The sequence below is a fragment of the Mastigoproctus giganteus genome, chromosome 10, assembly GCF_048544385.1.
Source record: "Mastigoproctus giganteus isolate SK-2022 chromosome 10, ASM4854438v1, whole genome shotgun sequence".
Lineage (NCBI taxonomy): Eukaryota > Metazoa > Arthropoda > Arachnida > Uropygi > Thelyphonidae > Mastigoproctus > Mastigoproctus giganteus.
In genome coordinates this window covers 98,163,106-98,181,418 of record NC_143584.1, presented here as the reverse complement: position 1 = coordinate 98,181,418, position 18,313 = coordinate 98,163,106, and the positions used below count along the sequence as shown (strand labels likewise).

At 36.5% G+C, this 18,313-nt stretch overlaps 1 protein-coding gene across 1 annotated transcript in view; it reads right to left on the bottom strand.

The window, feature by feature from the left end:
* Positions 1-18,313, bottom strand: part of Nadsyn (NAD synthetase) — a 370,732-nt gene that overhangs the window by 142,576 nt on the left and 209,843 nt on the right. The window contains exon 11 of the mRNA XM_090382985.1: positions 5,981-6,102. Coding sequence (XP_090239111.1) covers positions 5,981-6,102 — 122 coding nt within the window. The remainder of the gene's footprint in view (positions 1-5,980; positions 6,103-18,313) is intronic.

The window sequence follows — 18,313 nt, the reverse complement described above, 5'->3', positions numbered from 1 at the left end:
CTCACAGGTCTATAATTACTTGTGTCAGCCTTTGATCCTCCTTTGTGAATTGGGGTCACATTTGCACATTTCCAGTCTATGGGTACCTCCCCTGAGTCCAAGGAAGCTCTCATAATTATGGCTAAGGGTTTGCTTACTTCCTTTGCTGCCTCCTTTAATATAACTGGATAGATCCCATCCACCCCGGGTGCCTTTCTTGTGTTTATCTTCAACAGTTTCTCCTCCACTTTACTCCCAGTTATTTCAAGATTCTGTAGCTTACTGCTAGAGTTGAATACACCTCTGGCATTCCCCTTGCTGAGTAACTCCTCATGTGTGAATGTCGATGCAAAATATTCATTTAGTTTGTTAGCTACCTGGGCAGGATCATCAACAGTTGACCCATCAATATCAAGTGGACCAATCTGATTCATCCCCTTCCTTCTAGAGTTTACATAAGTAAAGAACTCTGCTGTTTTTCTTTGCATCCCTTGCCAAGGATTTCTCGTAAACTGCCTTCGCCTGCCTAACCTCCTTTGTAACTTGGTTGCATATCAACTTGTATCTATCATAGGCGTCTGTGTCATGTGTTAATTTGTAATTTGGAAAATTAAATGCACTAGGCATAATCCTTATGGGTTTTGATAATTAACTATATAATATCGGTGTAAATACACCATAGTTAACCCATATATTTGAGCTACGATTGTAGCGTAGAAGGCATCGTTTTAAATGTATCTCATAATGTGGTTGCCTTCACAACAAGATAGCTACTATTGAATTACTTCAAATAAATAACGCTTCTCTAGTAGAGAAGGCTACTGTTATTTATTTTCAGCGGTACCACCACCCAGACGATCGTTTCGAAGCTTTTTGGCTTCGTCATCAGTGAGCGGGTAGGTACCCAGGTAATAGAACAAGCCATCTCAGTTGCGAAGTTATATCCACATTATGAGAGATGCCAGAAGGGTGTGGTGGTAATGTATTTGGAAAATTAAATGCACTAGGCATAATCCTTATGGGTTTTGATAATTAACTATATAATATCGGTGTAAATACACCATAGTTAACCCATATATTTGAGCTACGATTGTAGCGTAGAAGGCATCGTTTTAAATGTATCTCATAATGTGGTTGCCTTCACAACAAGATAGCTACTATTGAATTACTTCAAATAAATAACGCTTCTCTAGTAGAGAAGGCTACTGTTATTTATTTTCAGCGGTACCACCACCCAGACGATCGTTTCGAAGCTTTTTGGCTTCGTCATCAGTGAGCGGGTAGGTACCCAGGTAATACAACAAGCCATCTCAGTTGCGAAGTTATATCCACATTATGAGAGATGCCAGAAGGGTGTGGTGGTAATGTATTTGGAAAATTAAATGCACTAGGCATAATCCTTATGGGTTTTGATAATTAACTATATAATATCGGTGTAAATACACCATAGTTAACCCATATATTTGAGCTACGATTGTAGCGTAGAAGGCATCGTTTTAAATGTATCTCATAATGTGGTTGCCTTCACAACACTGTTGTATTACCTGGGTACCTACCCGCTCACTGATGACGAAGCCAAAAAGCTTCGAAACGATCGTCTGGGTGGTGGTACCGCTGAAAATAAATAACAGTAGCCTTCTCTACTAGAGAAGCGTTATTTATTTGAAGTAATTCAATAGTAGCTATCTTGTTGTGAAGGCAACCACATTATGAGATACATTTAAAACGATGCCTTCTACGCTACAATCGTAGCTCAAATATATGGGTTAACTATGGTGTATTTACACCGATATTATATAGTTAATTTGTAAGTATCCCATGCATTTTTCTTCTCTGCCATATGCCTCATTAGTTCATCTGACATCCATTTTGGCCTAAACCTTGAACAATATTTCTTAGTTGGTATGTAAAGCCTAGTAGCTTCCAAGATAAGTTCTTTGAATGCTTCCCATTTTGAATTTGCTGTTGGTAACATCATCAGTTGGTCCCACTGTATAGAATTTAAATACTGTCTCAGTCCATCGTAGTCGCCTTTACGAAAGCAATAACCCTTCCTTTTACCCCTAATGGTAGTTACCTCTTTCAGTAACTCCCACTTCAGCACACTGTGATCACTGCCACCTAGCGGTTCATTTATCTGCAGATTCTTAATGCATGAAGAATCACTGCTGATAATCAAATCAAGAGTATTACTCCCTCTAGTTGCCTCCCGAACATGCTGATGTAGAAAACAATCATCCAATAAATCCACAAAAGCCCTGCTAGTGTGTGAGTAACCAGCCCCCAAATTCCAGTCAATATCTGGGAAATTAAAATCTCCCATTATAAGACTCTCTGATTTACTGGCCCACTCTATTTCCCTGTACAGTTCCTTATTATACTCATCAGAGTCATTAGGCCTATAGCACACTCCTACTCTCAATTTTGATCCCCCAATGCTTATGTCACACCAAACTGACTCAACACTGCACTGTCCAGCGATGTCGACTGGCTTCACTTCATGGGTTTTTATGTGCTTCTTAACTAATAGCATAACCCCTCCCCCCTTCCTATCCTGTCTATCCTTTCTGTAGACGTTGTACTCCCCAAATTGCAGTTCTGCATCCCTTATATCTGTGTGACACCACGTCTCTGATATCCCAACAATATCTGCCTTTGATGTTTTGAGCAATACCTCAAATTCATCAAATTTATTTACTAAACTCCTAGCATTGGTGTACACGCAAGTATACCTGCACCTGTTTCTATTCTTAGCTACCCTAACACAACCCATGTGTTTACTTGTACCGCAATGGCTCCCAGCAGTCTCTGAAATACCATGCATCTTGTTTTTCAGGCTTCTGCTCATTCTAATAGAAGCAGTGCAAGAATCTCTTTCACCTCTGCCAGTGGCTACTGTCAATCTATTGGTCTTTGTCTCCCCCCAAGCTAAGGGTTGAGCACGCTGAATTCTGATGGGATCCTTCCACTTTTTCAGATTATGAATCTAAGGGAGCATAAATTCAAATTAAGAAAAGACAGATGTAGAATAGATGTGCGGAAATTTGCCTTTAGCCAGCGGGTGGTTAATTCCTGGAACAAACTTCCATCTGTCGTTGTGGAAGTTGACAGGTTAAATAAATTTAAGGAGGAACTGGACAGGCATTTGGGGGGAATGGTGTGATTTTTTTTTTTTTTTTGGCTGATGCTGCATAAACTCATACACTTGCTTTCTTGTATCACATGCCACTACTTCTACTACTACCTCTGTATTGCTAAACATTTTGGAGAAAGAACTGTATATCATCCATCACCCACCAAATTTTCTGTGACAGTCCTCGGAAAATAAACTATGGAATCTCAGGAAGTGTCAACAATAAATAATCTTGCAACAATGACACTGCACATCTTAGGAGCCTTAGGACAGAGACAAGAGTTGTCAGTTATATATCTTGACATCCACTCTGCATTTGATGCCCATCTATATATCCCAACTCCTACACCTATTAGAAAGCTACTTCAATTTCCACAGTGATGGTGTCTGGTACCTAGAATTTATCCTATCTTCCGACCTTTAGGATCCTTGTGCTAAAGGTGGAAGCAAAGACCTTCATGCTGCCCTTACAGAATTGAAGCAAGATTCATCCATCGTCATCCTTCCAGCAGACAAAGGGCATCGAACAGTTGTATTGAATTGTACAGATGAGACGAAAGCCCTGTTGCTCCTACAGGACACTTCTGTCTACCAACCCTTAACTGTTCCTCCCATCAAAGCCTTGGAACGATGGGAGTCGAAAGTAGACATCCTCATCAATAATTGGTTTAAGCAAGAGAAAATAACAGAATCCACATGTACTTGCCTCTGTGCCTCTGGCTGCCAGATTTTGCAATTCTACGGGCTACCAAATGTCCACAAAAAAGGTGTACCATTAAGACCCATTATTTCCTGTTGTGGCTCACCGAGTTTGTCTCGGGACTTCTTTCTCCCCTAGTAGGAAAAACCGCCAACACTGTTTCCAACAGTGGTGAATTTATAGAACGGATCCGAGCCCTAACCATCTCAGAAGATCAAATCATGGCATCATTTGATGTAGTGTCCCTTTTTACTTCCATCCCAGTCAAGCTTGCCATCACATGTGCCAAGAAATTCTTGGATAATGACCAGACCCTTGACAACATGACCAAACTAACATTGGATGATATTTCCACCGCCCTCAGACTGTGCTTAACTGGTGGCACAAATACGTTCAACGACTCCATTTACCAACAGGTGCACGGCACAGCCATGGGTTCCCCAGTTAGTTCAATCATGGCAAACATCGCGATGGAAGAATTGGATGGTCATGCATTTATGAGTATGCCAGATCCCATTAGCTTTTGGTGTCACTACGTGGATGATGTGTTTGTAGTTATCCCCAGAGATTTGGGCAACCAACTCTCTGTCGCCTTTCATAAAATTCACCACTGAACTAGAGTCAGATAATACCCTACCATACTTAGACACCCTTGTCCGACGTGAGGGCATACGCTTGAAGACAATAGTCTATTGCAAGCCAATATGTGCTGGCCAATTTATCAACTACCGGTCAGCTCACGCATGCAGCCATCTTCTTGGCAATGTGCTGACCTTGTTAACTCACGCCTGGACCCACTCTAGTTCTACAGATGACAGGTGCACTGAGATTGCTAGGTGTAGCTATCCCACCAGTACCCTAGATAGGTGCGTGACCGCATAGCAACCAACAGGAACATTCAAGGTAATGACTCCGCTGCGAGTGCCTTTATCCCATACTACCTGAACCTATCACAGCTGGTTTCTAGGGTACTGAAATCTCATGGGATAAAGTGCATACAGCTCCTGGGCAGGAAATTGCAATCCCACATCTCTAGAGTGAAAATACCAGTTCCCACCTTACTACAAAGTGGACTAGTCTACCGCATTTCTTGCCATGACTGCACTGGTTGCTATGTCGGAAAAACTGGCAGAAGCCTTGGCAAATGTATCTCAGAACACGAAAGAGCCATCCACTTAGTGGACCAAGAACACTTGGCCATTGCCGAGTAGTTATGGTCAACCCGACATGATATTGACCCACGCCACGATGTCATGGTTGTCGTTCGGTCCCTCCATTACCGACGCAGCACCTGGTTGGACTCATTGAACATCATGTGCTCTAATACTTCAGTCAACAGAAGCAGTGGATGTCGTGTCCACCCTAATATTGAGGCAACTATTCTCGAGACTGACAAACATTGGCAACGTTCACATATGTCACAACCACAGGCTTCAACTTTAAACAGTTAGTTGTTACATCACACAGTTTACTGTGCATGACTGTCACTACATGCTCTTAAGTTCTACGTTCCTAAACTTTCAGTTCAACTGATGAAGGTTACCATAATAACCGAAAGCTTTTTGTACTGTATGTATTTAACATATTCTGTTTTACTATTTTACATTAAACCTATCATTTATTTTATTTTACTTTCTGTTTCGCTCTGTGCTACATAACAGATTATACAGAATGAATCCAGAGTGCACAGGCCTCTTTACCTATGTAAACCTTCTGTTTAACATTACATCTATGAGAAATAAATTCCCGCTTTACGAGTGCATGCTAGGAATGAATTAACTCGTAAAGTCAGGGCCTACCTGTATTTAAAAAGAATCAAATATATAAAATTCTAGTCTGGGACTCAACCTCCATCCTTCACAATATTCATGGAGAAATTACATTCTCTTATCTCATTTTATCTTTGCAGCACTATTTGAACAAGTAATGCATTTCAGAAATGTTTCTCTTTGTTCACTTTTTAAATATTTCTTCCTATACTCTGTTTTACAACAGGAACCTTTAACCTTTTGCAATGTTTTACAACAGGAACCTTTTGGAATGATTCTTATATAATTATAAACAATAAAGAAATACTGCAGAGTATTTTTATAATATAAAAAATAATGATTTGAAAAAAGAAATAAAAAGTTAATTCCAGATAATTAAAAAATATATCAAATTTATACCTAATTTCTTCTTGTGGACTGTGATAATTCAAACTATATACATCTGCTGTTGGCAAAAATATATCATCATGTGAAAGAGTAATATCAGCTTTTATCTGGGGATAGCAGTCTGATGTGGCAGCCTAAAAAGAGACAAATCAATTTGAAAAATTAGAAAAAAAAATACTACTAAAACTAAATTTTAAGGCTTTAAATGGGTTGAGTAAACTAAATTGATGAAGGCATCCTTACTCTTTCTTGGATATAACACACAAGAAGACACAAATTTTGACTAGAAAAGTATAGTTGCAGGTTAATGTATGGTTATTTACTTTCAGGTTGCTGGATGTACCTAAAATAAACTTTCACCTGATGGTTGCAGAAGGGATGGGCAAATGATGTTGGCAGTTTTCTTTCTTTCTTATTTTATTTTTAAGCTTTCTAGAATCATTTTTTCTACTACTAATACTGCACTCATCCCTTACTTTGTCTATTCTGCTTCAACCTATTACTATACAGTTTATGGTTAACTTTTTTCCTCTGTTATGTTCACATCCTTCAATTTTCTTTCATCCATTTCATCATCATTTCTACCATAATCCATCTTTCTATTATAGTTCTAGTGCCTTTGTTATACTTGATGGTCTTTCTTGAGTGTACTGTCCTATGACAACACTTACCATCTCAGAAATCACCAAAGTCACACCAATATCTCTTTTCACACTCTGCTGTTGTTGTTATTTGGCTTTTAGGAGCATTAGCAACTAAGGCCATATTGCTCAGGGGATATGCGGTTGTCATTCCCTGACCTTTCCGCATCCTCCGTATTTGGTGGCTCACGGGCTCGAACCCCGGTCTAATCAAGAAGCGTGTGCTATGCACTGCTGCTCCTGCCCACCTCACACTCTGCATTGCTTTCCAATTTAAGCTAAGCAAGAAATATACAAATTCTTGGGAAGCAGGGCAATATGTCTGCAGTAATCAGCTTTAAAAAAAAAACAGGTTCAAAGCAGTTGACTACCTTTACTTGCACAAATAATATTTAAAATCATTTGTGTAGGATGTACCTAACTGTTGTGATTTCTTTGGGTGTCACAAGCATATACAGGCCTAAGACTCAATGACTGTGACTTTGTGATCTCTTGGATTAGATTTCAGACAACACTGCACAGGCCACGGTAGGAAGTGTAACGTTGAGCCAGTCTGGTGTAACATAAGCACTAGGAAAACAAAAACGACAGTAGGAATGTGCTAAGGATAAAGGGATGGTTCAGTGGAAAAAGACAGAGGGTGGTTATTATTGGACACTGCTCTTCACAGATTTGTGTTATTAGTGGAGTCTCTCAGGGTTTGGTGCTGGGCCCATTGTTATTTTCTATATTTATTAATGATACCGTCGAAGGTAATCAGGCTTAAATTCCAATCTGCGGATTATACAATGGTTGGTAGGGTGGTTAATGACATTAATCAAGGTATGCCACTGCAACAAGATCTAGAAAAATTAAGCAGAGAAAAATTTGGGCTGAGGAATGGCAATTGGAGTTTAACATTGACAAATGCAAGGTACTGTATATGGACTGCAGTAATCCCAGATTAATGTATCAACTGTGTGGTGCTACAATTAAGGTAGTGGAATATGAAAAAGACCTGGGGGGGACACTTGTGCAGTCAATTATGATGTTCTCTGAGGAGGTGGTTTTGTCAGTAATATACAGGAATTGGCTAGAAGGAATAAGGAAGTGATTATCCCATTGTACATGGAAATGGGAATAAAAGGGGTGCAATTACAAAGATAAGCATCAGTTCTGAAAATTACAGAATCTTTAGATAGATATGGCATTCTGAATAACAAAACATGGTTTTGTTAAGCGAAAATCATGTTGAACTAACTTATTAGGCTTGTTTTACATAGTTACTTATGAGTTGGAAGTAGGGAACAATTTCAACATAATTTATTTGGATTTTAGCAAGGCACTTGACTCAATCCCTCATGAGAGGTTACTGTATAAGCTGGAACATGTTGGGATTACTGGAAAAATTCTAAGATGGATTTCTGGGTGGCTGCAGGGCAGAAGACAAGGGTTGTGATTAATTAATATTCTTCAGATTAGCGTAATGTCAGAAGCAGGGTCCCAAAAGGATCGGTTCTTGGACCACTGCTGTTTCTGATTTTCATAAACAACATCAACGATGGGATAGAAGGCTTGATGTTAAAATTTGCTGATGATATAAAGATTGATAGAGTAGTTAATAATCAGTACCAAGCATCACTCCTTCAGGATGACTTCAACAGGTTGCAAGAATGGTCAGAAAAGTGGCAGCTATGTTTTAATGCAGCAAATGTAAGGTCTTACACTTGGGAAATAGCAACCTCAAAATAAATTATACACTTGGTGGGATTGAATTAAAAACATTAGAGGAAGAAAGGGATCTGGGAGATATGAAGTTTTCTGAACAGTGTAAACAGTCAGCCAGGAAAGCCCATGGAGTCCTATTGATGATTATCCTGTAGAGATTTTATTTCCACCACATCAGATTTCCTCAAAAATCACGAAATAAAATTTGATTTTTCACAAATTTTTATTAATTTTTTCAGTGACAGGATTTGTGCACTGAAATTAATAAAAAAAGATACTCTTACCAGACTTTTATATTTAAATACACGCTAAAAACATTATTAAAAAGGGCACTAAACACTCACCTCTCATTTTAAAAACTGATCAACTATGGGTCAAATTTTCATTCCACTGATTTTCTTGCAGATCCTTCTACTTTACACAGTCACCTCTTCAGCATCCAGCAATAGTCAGAAATCACGTTGACATTTCACCACCCCTGGTACCTCATTTCTATGTCTTTAATATCCTGGTGAAATGCTGTTCTTACCCTGTTCTTCACTAACACTTCCTAGATTTTTCTGGGAAGTAGTCGATGTGGGAGGGTAAAAAATGTACCTCGACACTCATGTTGCAGCCCAGCTTCTTGAAGTTTGCCGAGATATTTCAACTATATTCTTGTAGAATGTAGCCTTGTTTTTGTCTGAGAATTTCTAAATAACAGACATGAAGCTAATCCATGCCTGTTTTTCTCTTACATTCATAGTTCCCTCAAAATCTCGTTTCCTCACCAGTTTGAGAATTTGAGGTCCAACAAAAATACCTAATGTTTTGATTTAGTTTTAGTTACCCTTGGGTGATTATGGGAATTTTAGTACAAAGGTAGTCAAAGCAGGGACCTTTCTAGGGTAAACCTTTGATAACCATTTCATCAAACCCAGTTTGATGTGCAAGGGTGGAAGGAGGACAGTTTTGGGGTCTACCAGTGGCTTATGAACTATATTCTTTGACCAAGAAAAAAAAAATTGCCCCTCTTTGGATTATATCCTTCTACATTAACTAAGCAAAAGTAACAGTCATCACAGTGGTTTGCAGGGTCCAGCCAAATCATGGGAATTGAAAATAGCAAAGTGTACTTTTTACCATTTTTCTGCAATCTCAATGCTTCAACACAAGGTTGGAAAACTTTATGTGGAGCCCATTGTTTATCTTGGTCACCGAGTTTCACTCCAAAATAAGGACAATACACATTTTTTACAAATTTTGTAATATCTTGTCTTTGCTTGAGGACTGCATAACTTCCACAAATATAACAAAATAAGTTTGTATTGTTCAAACACTTGAGTGAAGACATTTTATTCACTTTTTAGCACAAGTCTGACATGATAACCTCAAAAAAAAATTAAGCTCACATTGATAAACAGTGCTGCATGGAGCTCTTAAGGTCAAAAAACAAATGACTGAAAGCAGCATTGCCAACATGTGAAGATTTAGCATACAAATTCCCAGCTTTTACTCCTAACTTAAAAAATTCAATAATACAACTCATTACATCAACTTAAGTGATTTGTGAAAATATGGTATGTGACAGAAAAAAAATTAATAATATCTCTGAAATCAATGTAAAAAAACTGAGTTAAAAACAGCTATTAGTTTACAAACATCAAAAACCATGCAGAGTAATGTTATCTATCCAACTTATTCCTTCTCTCTTGTCTATATTCTCCATATATCTAACAGACATACATATCAGTGGAGCAGTTGCAAAATCTTCACTCATTTAGCACCTAGATACAGTAGCTCAAGGATAACTCAAGCCTAGTTGCAAATGTGATGAAAAGCATATTATTTTCAGATGAAAGATCAATACAAGATAAACAACAGTGTTAACCAATCATAACACAAATATGCTTAAAAATACCTAGAATATTTGTGAGGCAAGTAACCCAAACACTGTCTTCACTTTCTATTAATGATTGGAGAGCTCATTAGTTCAGCATGTAATAATAATAATAATAACAAAATGAGAATTGTAACAGTTCAAAGTGTATTTCAATAATATGACTTTAGACTAATTAACAACTCACTTAATAATACAGAATAAGGAAATGGCTATTTTGTCAACAGAGTAAATATTTAGAATGTAATATTCTACACTATTACTTTCTTGGTGAACTCAATAACCCTATTCCATATTCCAATTCAGTTCTGTTTTGATTTCTTTGCATTCAAACATAGCTAATACCTCTTTTCCAATCGATGACATTGTTATTTTATTTTTATTTTTTTGCTCTTTCAAATAGCTTAAACTTTACTCTTACATCCATAATCACTACATTTGTGATCACCATTAATATCAAATTCCAAATATGCATGCAAATTTCTTAACACAATTCCTGTATTCATTGTTTTACCTATGTAATCTATTATTTATCTTTTATTATTTCTTTTGAAATTATGTAATCTTTTACCATTTGGTTATGTTTGTTTATTATTTGGTTTTTAGGAGCATCAGCAACTAAGGCCATATTGCTCCGGGGATATGGCGGTGGTCATTCCATGACCTCTCCGCATCCTCCGTATTTGGTGGTCATGGGCTCGAACCTGGTCTAATCAAGAAGCGTGTGCTACGCACTGCTGCTCCTGCCCACCTGGCTACGGAGGCGCCTTTACCATTTGGCATCATCCCACGCTCCCTGGCATTTTCCAAGAATAACAACTCTCTCTTATGACTTCAACTTAAACCATGCACCGATAATCTCTCCTCCCAAATTCAACCAGTTTCTCCCTCCTAATCCAATCTCTAATTCACAATCTCTAATCCACATACGCCAAGTTCAAACATGATATCCTTTTTATTCCAACACAGAATTTTTGCAAAACAATGCACTATTTCTTTATATTTTTGAATAAGAATTCAAAAATGAAATTGCATTTTTTTAAAATTATTATTATAAGGATTCAAAAGTGATAAAAATGCATAGCTCAAGATGTCATTAATATATAAGTAGACAGTGGGACTACTATGAAATATTTTCCCTACTATTTTAGTTTGTACAGAACAATCATACATTTTGTTTCATTTGTAGTGGCTTTGATTAGAGTAATTTCTAAAGTCTGGTCGTAATAAGATGAAACTGTAGTTAGATGTCTAGTGAGGTTTCTCTGTGAGTTATTCTGGGTATTTTAGCCTGCACATCATGCAAACTGGCCCACAAATACATTCTTCTACAGACAAATATACAAAATGGATATGGGCAACAAGCTCCACAGTGTTCTTAAAATAATAATTTAAATTTATTCAAATTCATATTATTATTTTAATGACAACAATAGAATATACTGTGTTCACACTCAATAAGCTAACCCCCCCCCCCTCTCTTACTTAGATCAATTCATACTGTCTGGGGATATCAACTTTTTTTTTTAGTATTCTTGGTACAGGCACCATGAGGAGTCTGTTCTACACTTTTCTTTGGAAGATTCCCATATCTACTACATAAATATTTCTAAATTAAACTGCCTTGGAAGTTCAAACATAAACCAAGTGAAGTGGAATGTTAACAATTTTCCTTACAAAATTAGACTAAAAGGAATTCTCCACATACTTTTATTCCAAATGAACATCAGGATGGATGTTAATGGCACAGCAGCATCATCTAAAGACACAGTGCACCCAGCCCATGTTCTCATATACATAGCTGCCAACTTTTGAAGTTAAAAATATGTACTTCACTATAAATAATTCTAAATATTGTAGTCTACCATTATTGCAATTCAAATAAAATAAATAATTCACTTTGCTGTATTTTTTTATTAGACAGTGTAATCTTCCCCATCATTACTACAGATAAGGATTTTACTAAATATAGCTAAAGACTGTGTAATATGACCACAACTGATTTTTGGTTTTAAATGGATTATGATATGCAAAAAATGTCCTGCCTATTTATTAAAGGTGGGTGGTTGGTTGGTTGGCGACAAACCAAAGGTTTCCAACCCACTCTTCATATTACATAATTGCCTTTATGCAAAGCACACACCATTTGATTGGCACATAACTGTACTAGAGACAATTGCTATATGATTAAAGATAAGTAACTTCTAGAAACAGTCTATCATAACAGGCTCTCATATTTCAACCTGAGCAGCTTCTGTTATGACTACCATTGCAGGAAGTTGAAGTCTGCAAATCATTAATCAAAAGAGTCACTGCGATAGGTCTTGTGCTTAACATATAACATTAGTTATATGTTTTTTAAATGGTTGTTATATGTTGTTATATTTTTAAATTATTGTTATATGTTGTTATATTTTTAAATTATTGTTATATGTTTTAAATGATTGTTGTTGTTTTTTTTTTTTTTTTTTTGGTAGTTGTTGACACATCGGCTTCTGTGGCCATAATGCACGTTTTTGCAGTACTTTGATCCAAGCCCGAGGCGGGATTCGAACCCGCGAAAATGATTGTTATATGTTGTTATATGTTTTAAATGATAATTATGTTTTTTAAGATGTTGTTTGCTTGAAAGGAGTTTTTATTTATTTATTTTTTGCCTTTGTCCACTTCTTCATAAAACATTTTCTCGATCAGTTGTCTAAGAATGCAATTCCAATTTATAACACTGTATGAAAAAATCCATTTCAGGTAATCAGCATTTACCAGAACACATCCATGATGTTAGGTGAAACTGATCAGCAATTACAGGTCTGATCTTTACAAGTAACACTATTCTTTATGAGAGAATTTGAAAAATTAATCAAAAATGAAATATTTTAATAGTAGAATTTCATGTTTGTAACTAGTACAGTATCTGCGCGCGTCACAGAAATAGAACACAAAATGGGTAAATCGAGCTTTCATTTTCAAATTTTGACTTTATTTATTTGTTTGAAATTAGCTGTGACAATTTAAAGTTTAATATAAAAAAAAAAAAAAACACCACACACACTACAAAGTATTTTATTTTTTTATTTATTTTTTTTGCATTTAAAAATTTACAGCAAAAAATATTGAAATTATTAAAAATTAAAAACAAGTACACTGATTTTTCATCAAAATATCCTCTATGAGATTTTATCACTGCCTTACACAGATGTGGGATTCTGGCAATTAATTTTATAATAATATATTGACTAACATTATTCCAAGCAATCTGCAAGGTTCCCCATAAATTTTGCAAAAATGGGCTGACCATGGATTTGGCAGTCTAGATTAGCCTTTCTCAACCTATTTACCCTGGAGGAACCTGTGAAATAATTTTTAGGTCTCAGTGAACCCCTGCATAAAAATTATTATATCTACAGCTCACGGTACGTTAGTGTGATCAGTAAGTTGTAGATATAATAATCCAATAATAATTGCAAATGCTCTTTTGAGTAGAGAATGATATTTTTCTGTGGATCTGTTTATGTTGGCCAACTTATTAGCCTACTCTTTTTATGGTTCCTCCTCCCTACAAAAGATATCAACTCTAATGCAAGTCAGTAGTGCAGGTAGAGGAAACTTCAGTTTTTGCCTTTTTTTAATTTTCTAATTGAAAAGCTCCAAAACCATAAGCCAAAGCAATATGAATAAAAATACAGCCTATGACATAATTTTATACGAGACTTTGAAAAAACACATTTTCTTCTGAGTGACATGATCAGGCTCAAATATGGGCCTAGCAGTTACAAAATTATTATACACATGTGTTGGTTTCTTGATCTCTTTTATAGGCATATTTTATAATAACACTATATATGCCTAAAGTGTTATTTTTGAAACTAAAAATAAAGAACGAAAATTACCTCTTTAATGTGAAATCTGTGCTTGTTTTTGCTGCACAAATACTCAATTCGGGTTGAACTTGAGATAAGCACGCACTAATTTCATCTTAAACTGAAATGAGATGATTTCTGACCTTGCTCTTGATGCTTGTTAAACATGAAAAAAAACTTGCTCCCACAGCAAGAAGTTGAAAACTGCAGAAAAATGTTCATTGCTTTCCTATGAATGGCAGGATACACTTTTTTCAAAGAAATCCAGAACTTGTCTAGGGGAAGATCAGTAAATCTCATCTTGAGTGTATGATCAGACTACAGCTCACAAAGTTCTTCCTCTTCTCGCAAATTCAACTTCTCAGGCTGAGCAGAAGATTCAGAGAAAGGGTCGCTCACCCTGTCACACTTGTGTTGAAAGGGAAAATATTGTTCAATTTTGTTCTGCAGTTCTTCCAGGTGGTTTTTGATAAGGCTTGAGACTTGCTGATATCCTTCCTCACTCTAAAGCAGCGGAGAAATTTCAAGATTTCCTTTTGCAACATAATTCTATGTTCACACAGATATAAGGAATGCAGAACTGGAATTTTGGGAGTACAATGTGTACAGGAAGGATAGACAGGATAGGAAGGGTGGAGGGGTTATGCTATTAGTTAAAAAACACATAAAATACTATGATTTTTAGTGTTTCTCACCAACCATTGAAGTAAAAAAAAAAAAGAAAAAAACTGTTGAGGAAAAAGGCAGAAGCCTTTGAAAGCTTCAGTTATTTTAGCGCTTTTAAAAAAAAAAAACTGTTGAGGAAGAAGGCAGAAGCCTTTGAAAGCTTCAGTTATTTTAGTGCTTTTAATCTAGTATATTTTATTGCATTTTAATTCAGTATATTTTATTGCATTTTAATTCAGTATTTTATTATCATTTTATTTGTACATTCTATCTTAATTCAGTATTTTATTATCATTTTATTTGTACATTCTATCTTAATTCAGTATTTTATTATCATTTTATTTGTACATTCCATCTTAATTCAGTATTTTATTATCATTTTATTTGTACATTCCATCTTAATTCAGTATTTTATTATCATTTTATTTGTACATTCTATCTTAATTCAGTATTTTATTATCATTTTATTTGTACATTCTATCTTAATTCAGTATTTTATTATCATTTTATTTGTACATTCTATCTTAATTCAGTATTTTATTATCATTTTATTTGTACATTCTATCTTAATTCAGTATTTTATTATCATTTTATTTGTACATTCTATCTGAATTCAGTATTTTATTATCATTTTATTTGTACATTCTATCTTAATTCAGTATTTTATTATCAGTAATATTTTATTTGTATAATCACATTTATTTTGTTTGATCTACTGTAAATTTAAATATAAAGCTTTTTAAGATTTTGGTTTTCGTTTTTACTTCAATGGTTGGTGAGAAACGCTAAAAATCATAGTATGAATATACCCAACCCCAGAGGCCTATTTGAAGAACACATAAAATCCAAGGAAGTGAAGCCAGTCGACATCACTGGACAGTGCAGTGTCGAGTCAGTTTGGTGTGACATAAGCATTGGGGAGATCAAAATTGAGAGTAGGAGTGTGTTATAGACTTAATGACTCTGATGAGTATAATAAGAAACTGTACAGGGAAATAGAGTGGGCCAGTAAATCAGAGAGTCTTATAATGGGGGACTTTAATTTCCCAGATATTGACTGGAATTTGTGGGTTGGTCACTCACACACTAGCAAGGCTTTTGTGGATTTATTGGATGATTGTTTTCTACATGAGCATGTTCTGGAGGCAACTAGAGGGAGTAATACTCTTGATCTGATTATCAGCAGTGATTCTTCATGCATTAAGAATTTGCAGATAAAGGAACCACTAGGTGGCGGTGATCGCAGTGTGCTGAAGTGGGATTTACTCAAAGGGGTAACTACCATCAAGGGTAAAGGGAAGGGTTTTTGCTTTCGTAAAGGCGACTATGGTGGTCTGAGATAGTATTTAAATTCTATACGGTGGGACCAACTGATGATGTTACCAACAGAAAATTCAAAATGGGAAGCATTCAAAGAATTTATCTTGGAAGTTACTAGGCTTTACACACCAACTAAGAAATATTGTTCAAGGTTCAGGCCTAAATGGATGTCAGATGAACTAAAGAGACATGTGGCAGAGAAGAAAAATGCATGGGGTACATATAAATTAATGGGTGACATGGAAGTCTATGATAGATATAAGCTGGTCTGTAACCAAGTCACAAAGGAGATTAGGCAGGCAAAGGCAGATTATGAGAAATCTTGGCAAAGGATGCAAAGAAAAATAACAAAGAGTTCTTTACCTATGTAAACTCTAGAAGGAGAGGGATGAATCAGATTGGTCCATTGGATATTGATGGTTCAATTGTTGATGATCCTGCTCAGGTGGCTAACAAACAATGAGTATTTTGCATCTACATTCACCCATGAGGAGTTATTCAGGGAGGGGAATGCCAGAGGTGAGTTAAACTCTGGCAGTGAGCTATATGATTTTGTTGTAGTAGTAGTAGTAGTAGTAGTAGTGGCATGTGATGCAAGAAAGCAAGTGTATGAACTTATGCAGCATCAGCCAAAAAAAAAAAAAAAAAAAAAAAATCACACATTCCCTCCAAATGCCTGTCCAGTTCCTCCTTAAATTTATTCAACCTATCAACTTCCACAACGACAGATGGAAGTTTGTTCCAGCAATTAACCACCCGCTGGCTAAAGGAAAATTTCCGCACATCTATTCTACATCTGTCTTTTCTTAATTTGAATTTATGCCCCCTTAGGTTCGTAATCTGAAAAAGTGGAAGAATCCCATCAGAATTCAGCGTGCTCAACCCATTCATTGCTTTATACACCTCAATCAGATCACCGCACAGGTGCCTAGTCTCCAGCCACTGCAATTTGCAGAACTTAAGCCTCTCTTGGTAAGAGGATCCCTTCATTCCCCTTACCAATCTTGTTGCCCTTCTCTGTACACGCTCAAGTAAATCTACATCCTTCCTAAAATGAGGCATCCAGACCTGTACGCAGTACTCAAGGCGTGGCCTGACCATTGCCTTATACAGAGGGACAATCACTTCCTTCTCCCTGCTAGCAAAATTCCTATATATCATTGACAAAACCCCATGACCTGCCCTGGCAGCCTATCTGCATTGCTCAGAAAACTTCATATCTGACTGCACAATTACTCCCAGGTCTTTTTCATTTTCTACCACCTTAAGTGTAGTACCACACAGTTGGTACGTTTCTCTGGGGTTACTTCTACCCATATGCAGTACTTTTCATTTGTCAAGGTTAAACTTCAGTTGCCACTTCTTAGCCCATCTGCCCAAATTATCTGGATCCTGTTGCAGTAGCACACTGCCATTACTGTCATTAACAACCCTGCCAACCTTTGTATCATCTGCAAACTTCGACATTAAGCCTGATATACCTTCATCAATATCATTGATAAATATACAAAACAACAGTGGACCTAACACCGAACCCTGTGGGCCTCCACTAATAACATTAGTCCAAGAAGAGCAGCACCCATTGATTACCACCCTCTGTCTTCACCCACTTAACCATCCTTTTATCCATTGTAGCAACTTACCCTTAATACCATTCTGCTCCAATTTGTACAATAGTCTTCCATGCGCAACAGTGTCAAAAGCTTTCCTGAAATCCAAATATATGATATCAAAATTATTTTTTGCATCCTGTTCCTTTGTAACCACATCATAATATCCTATCAAATATTTCAGACAAGACTTTGCCTTAACAAACCCATGCTGTGTCTGAATTATTGCTGCAGTCTTGTCTAGATGATCCTGCAATAACTGAGAGGAAAGCAGAGGAGAAATTGTTGAAGATAATTACAAGAAAGGCACCTGGGGTGGATGGGATCTATCCAGTTATATTAAAGGAGGCAGCAAAGGAAGTAAGCAAACCCTTAGCCATAATTATGAGAACTTCCTTGGACTCAGGGGAGGTACCTATAGACTGGAGATGTGCAAATGTGACCCCAATTCACAAAGGAGGATCAAAGACTGACACAAGTAATTATAGACCTGTGAGTTTAACTTCTGTTCCAAGAAAATTAATGGATGCACTGGTTAAAGAAGCACTGCAGGATCATCTAGACAAGACTTCAGTTATAGCTCGGACACAGCATGGTTTTGTTAAGGTAAAGTCTTGCCTTACCAATTTCATTGGATACTATGATGTGGTCACACAGGAACT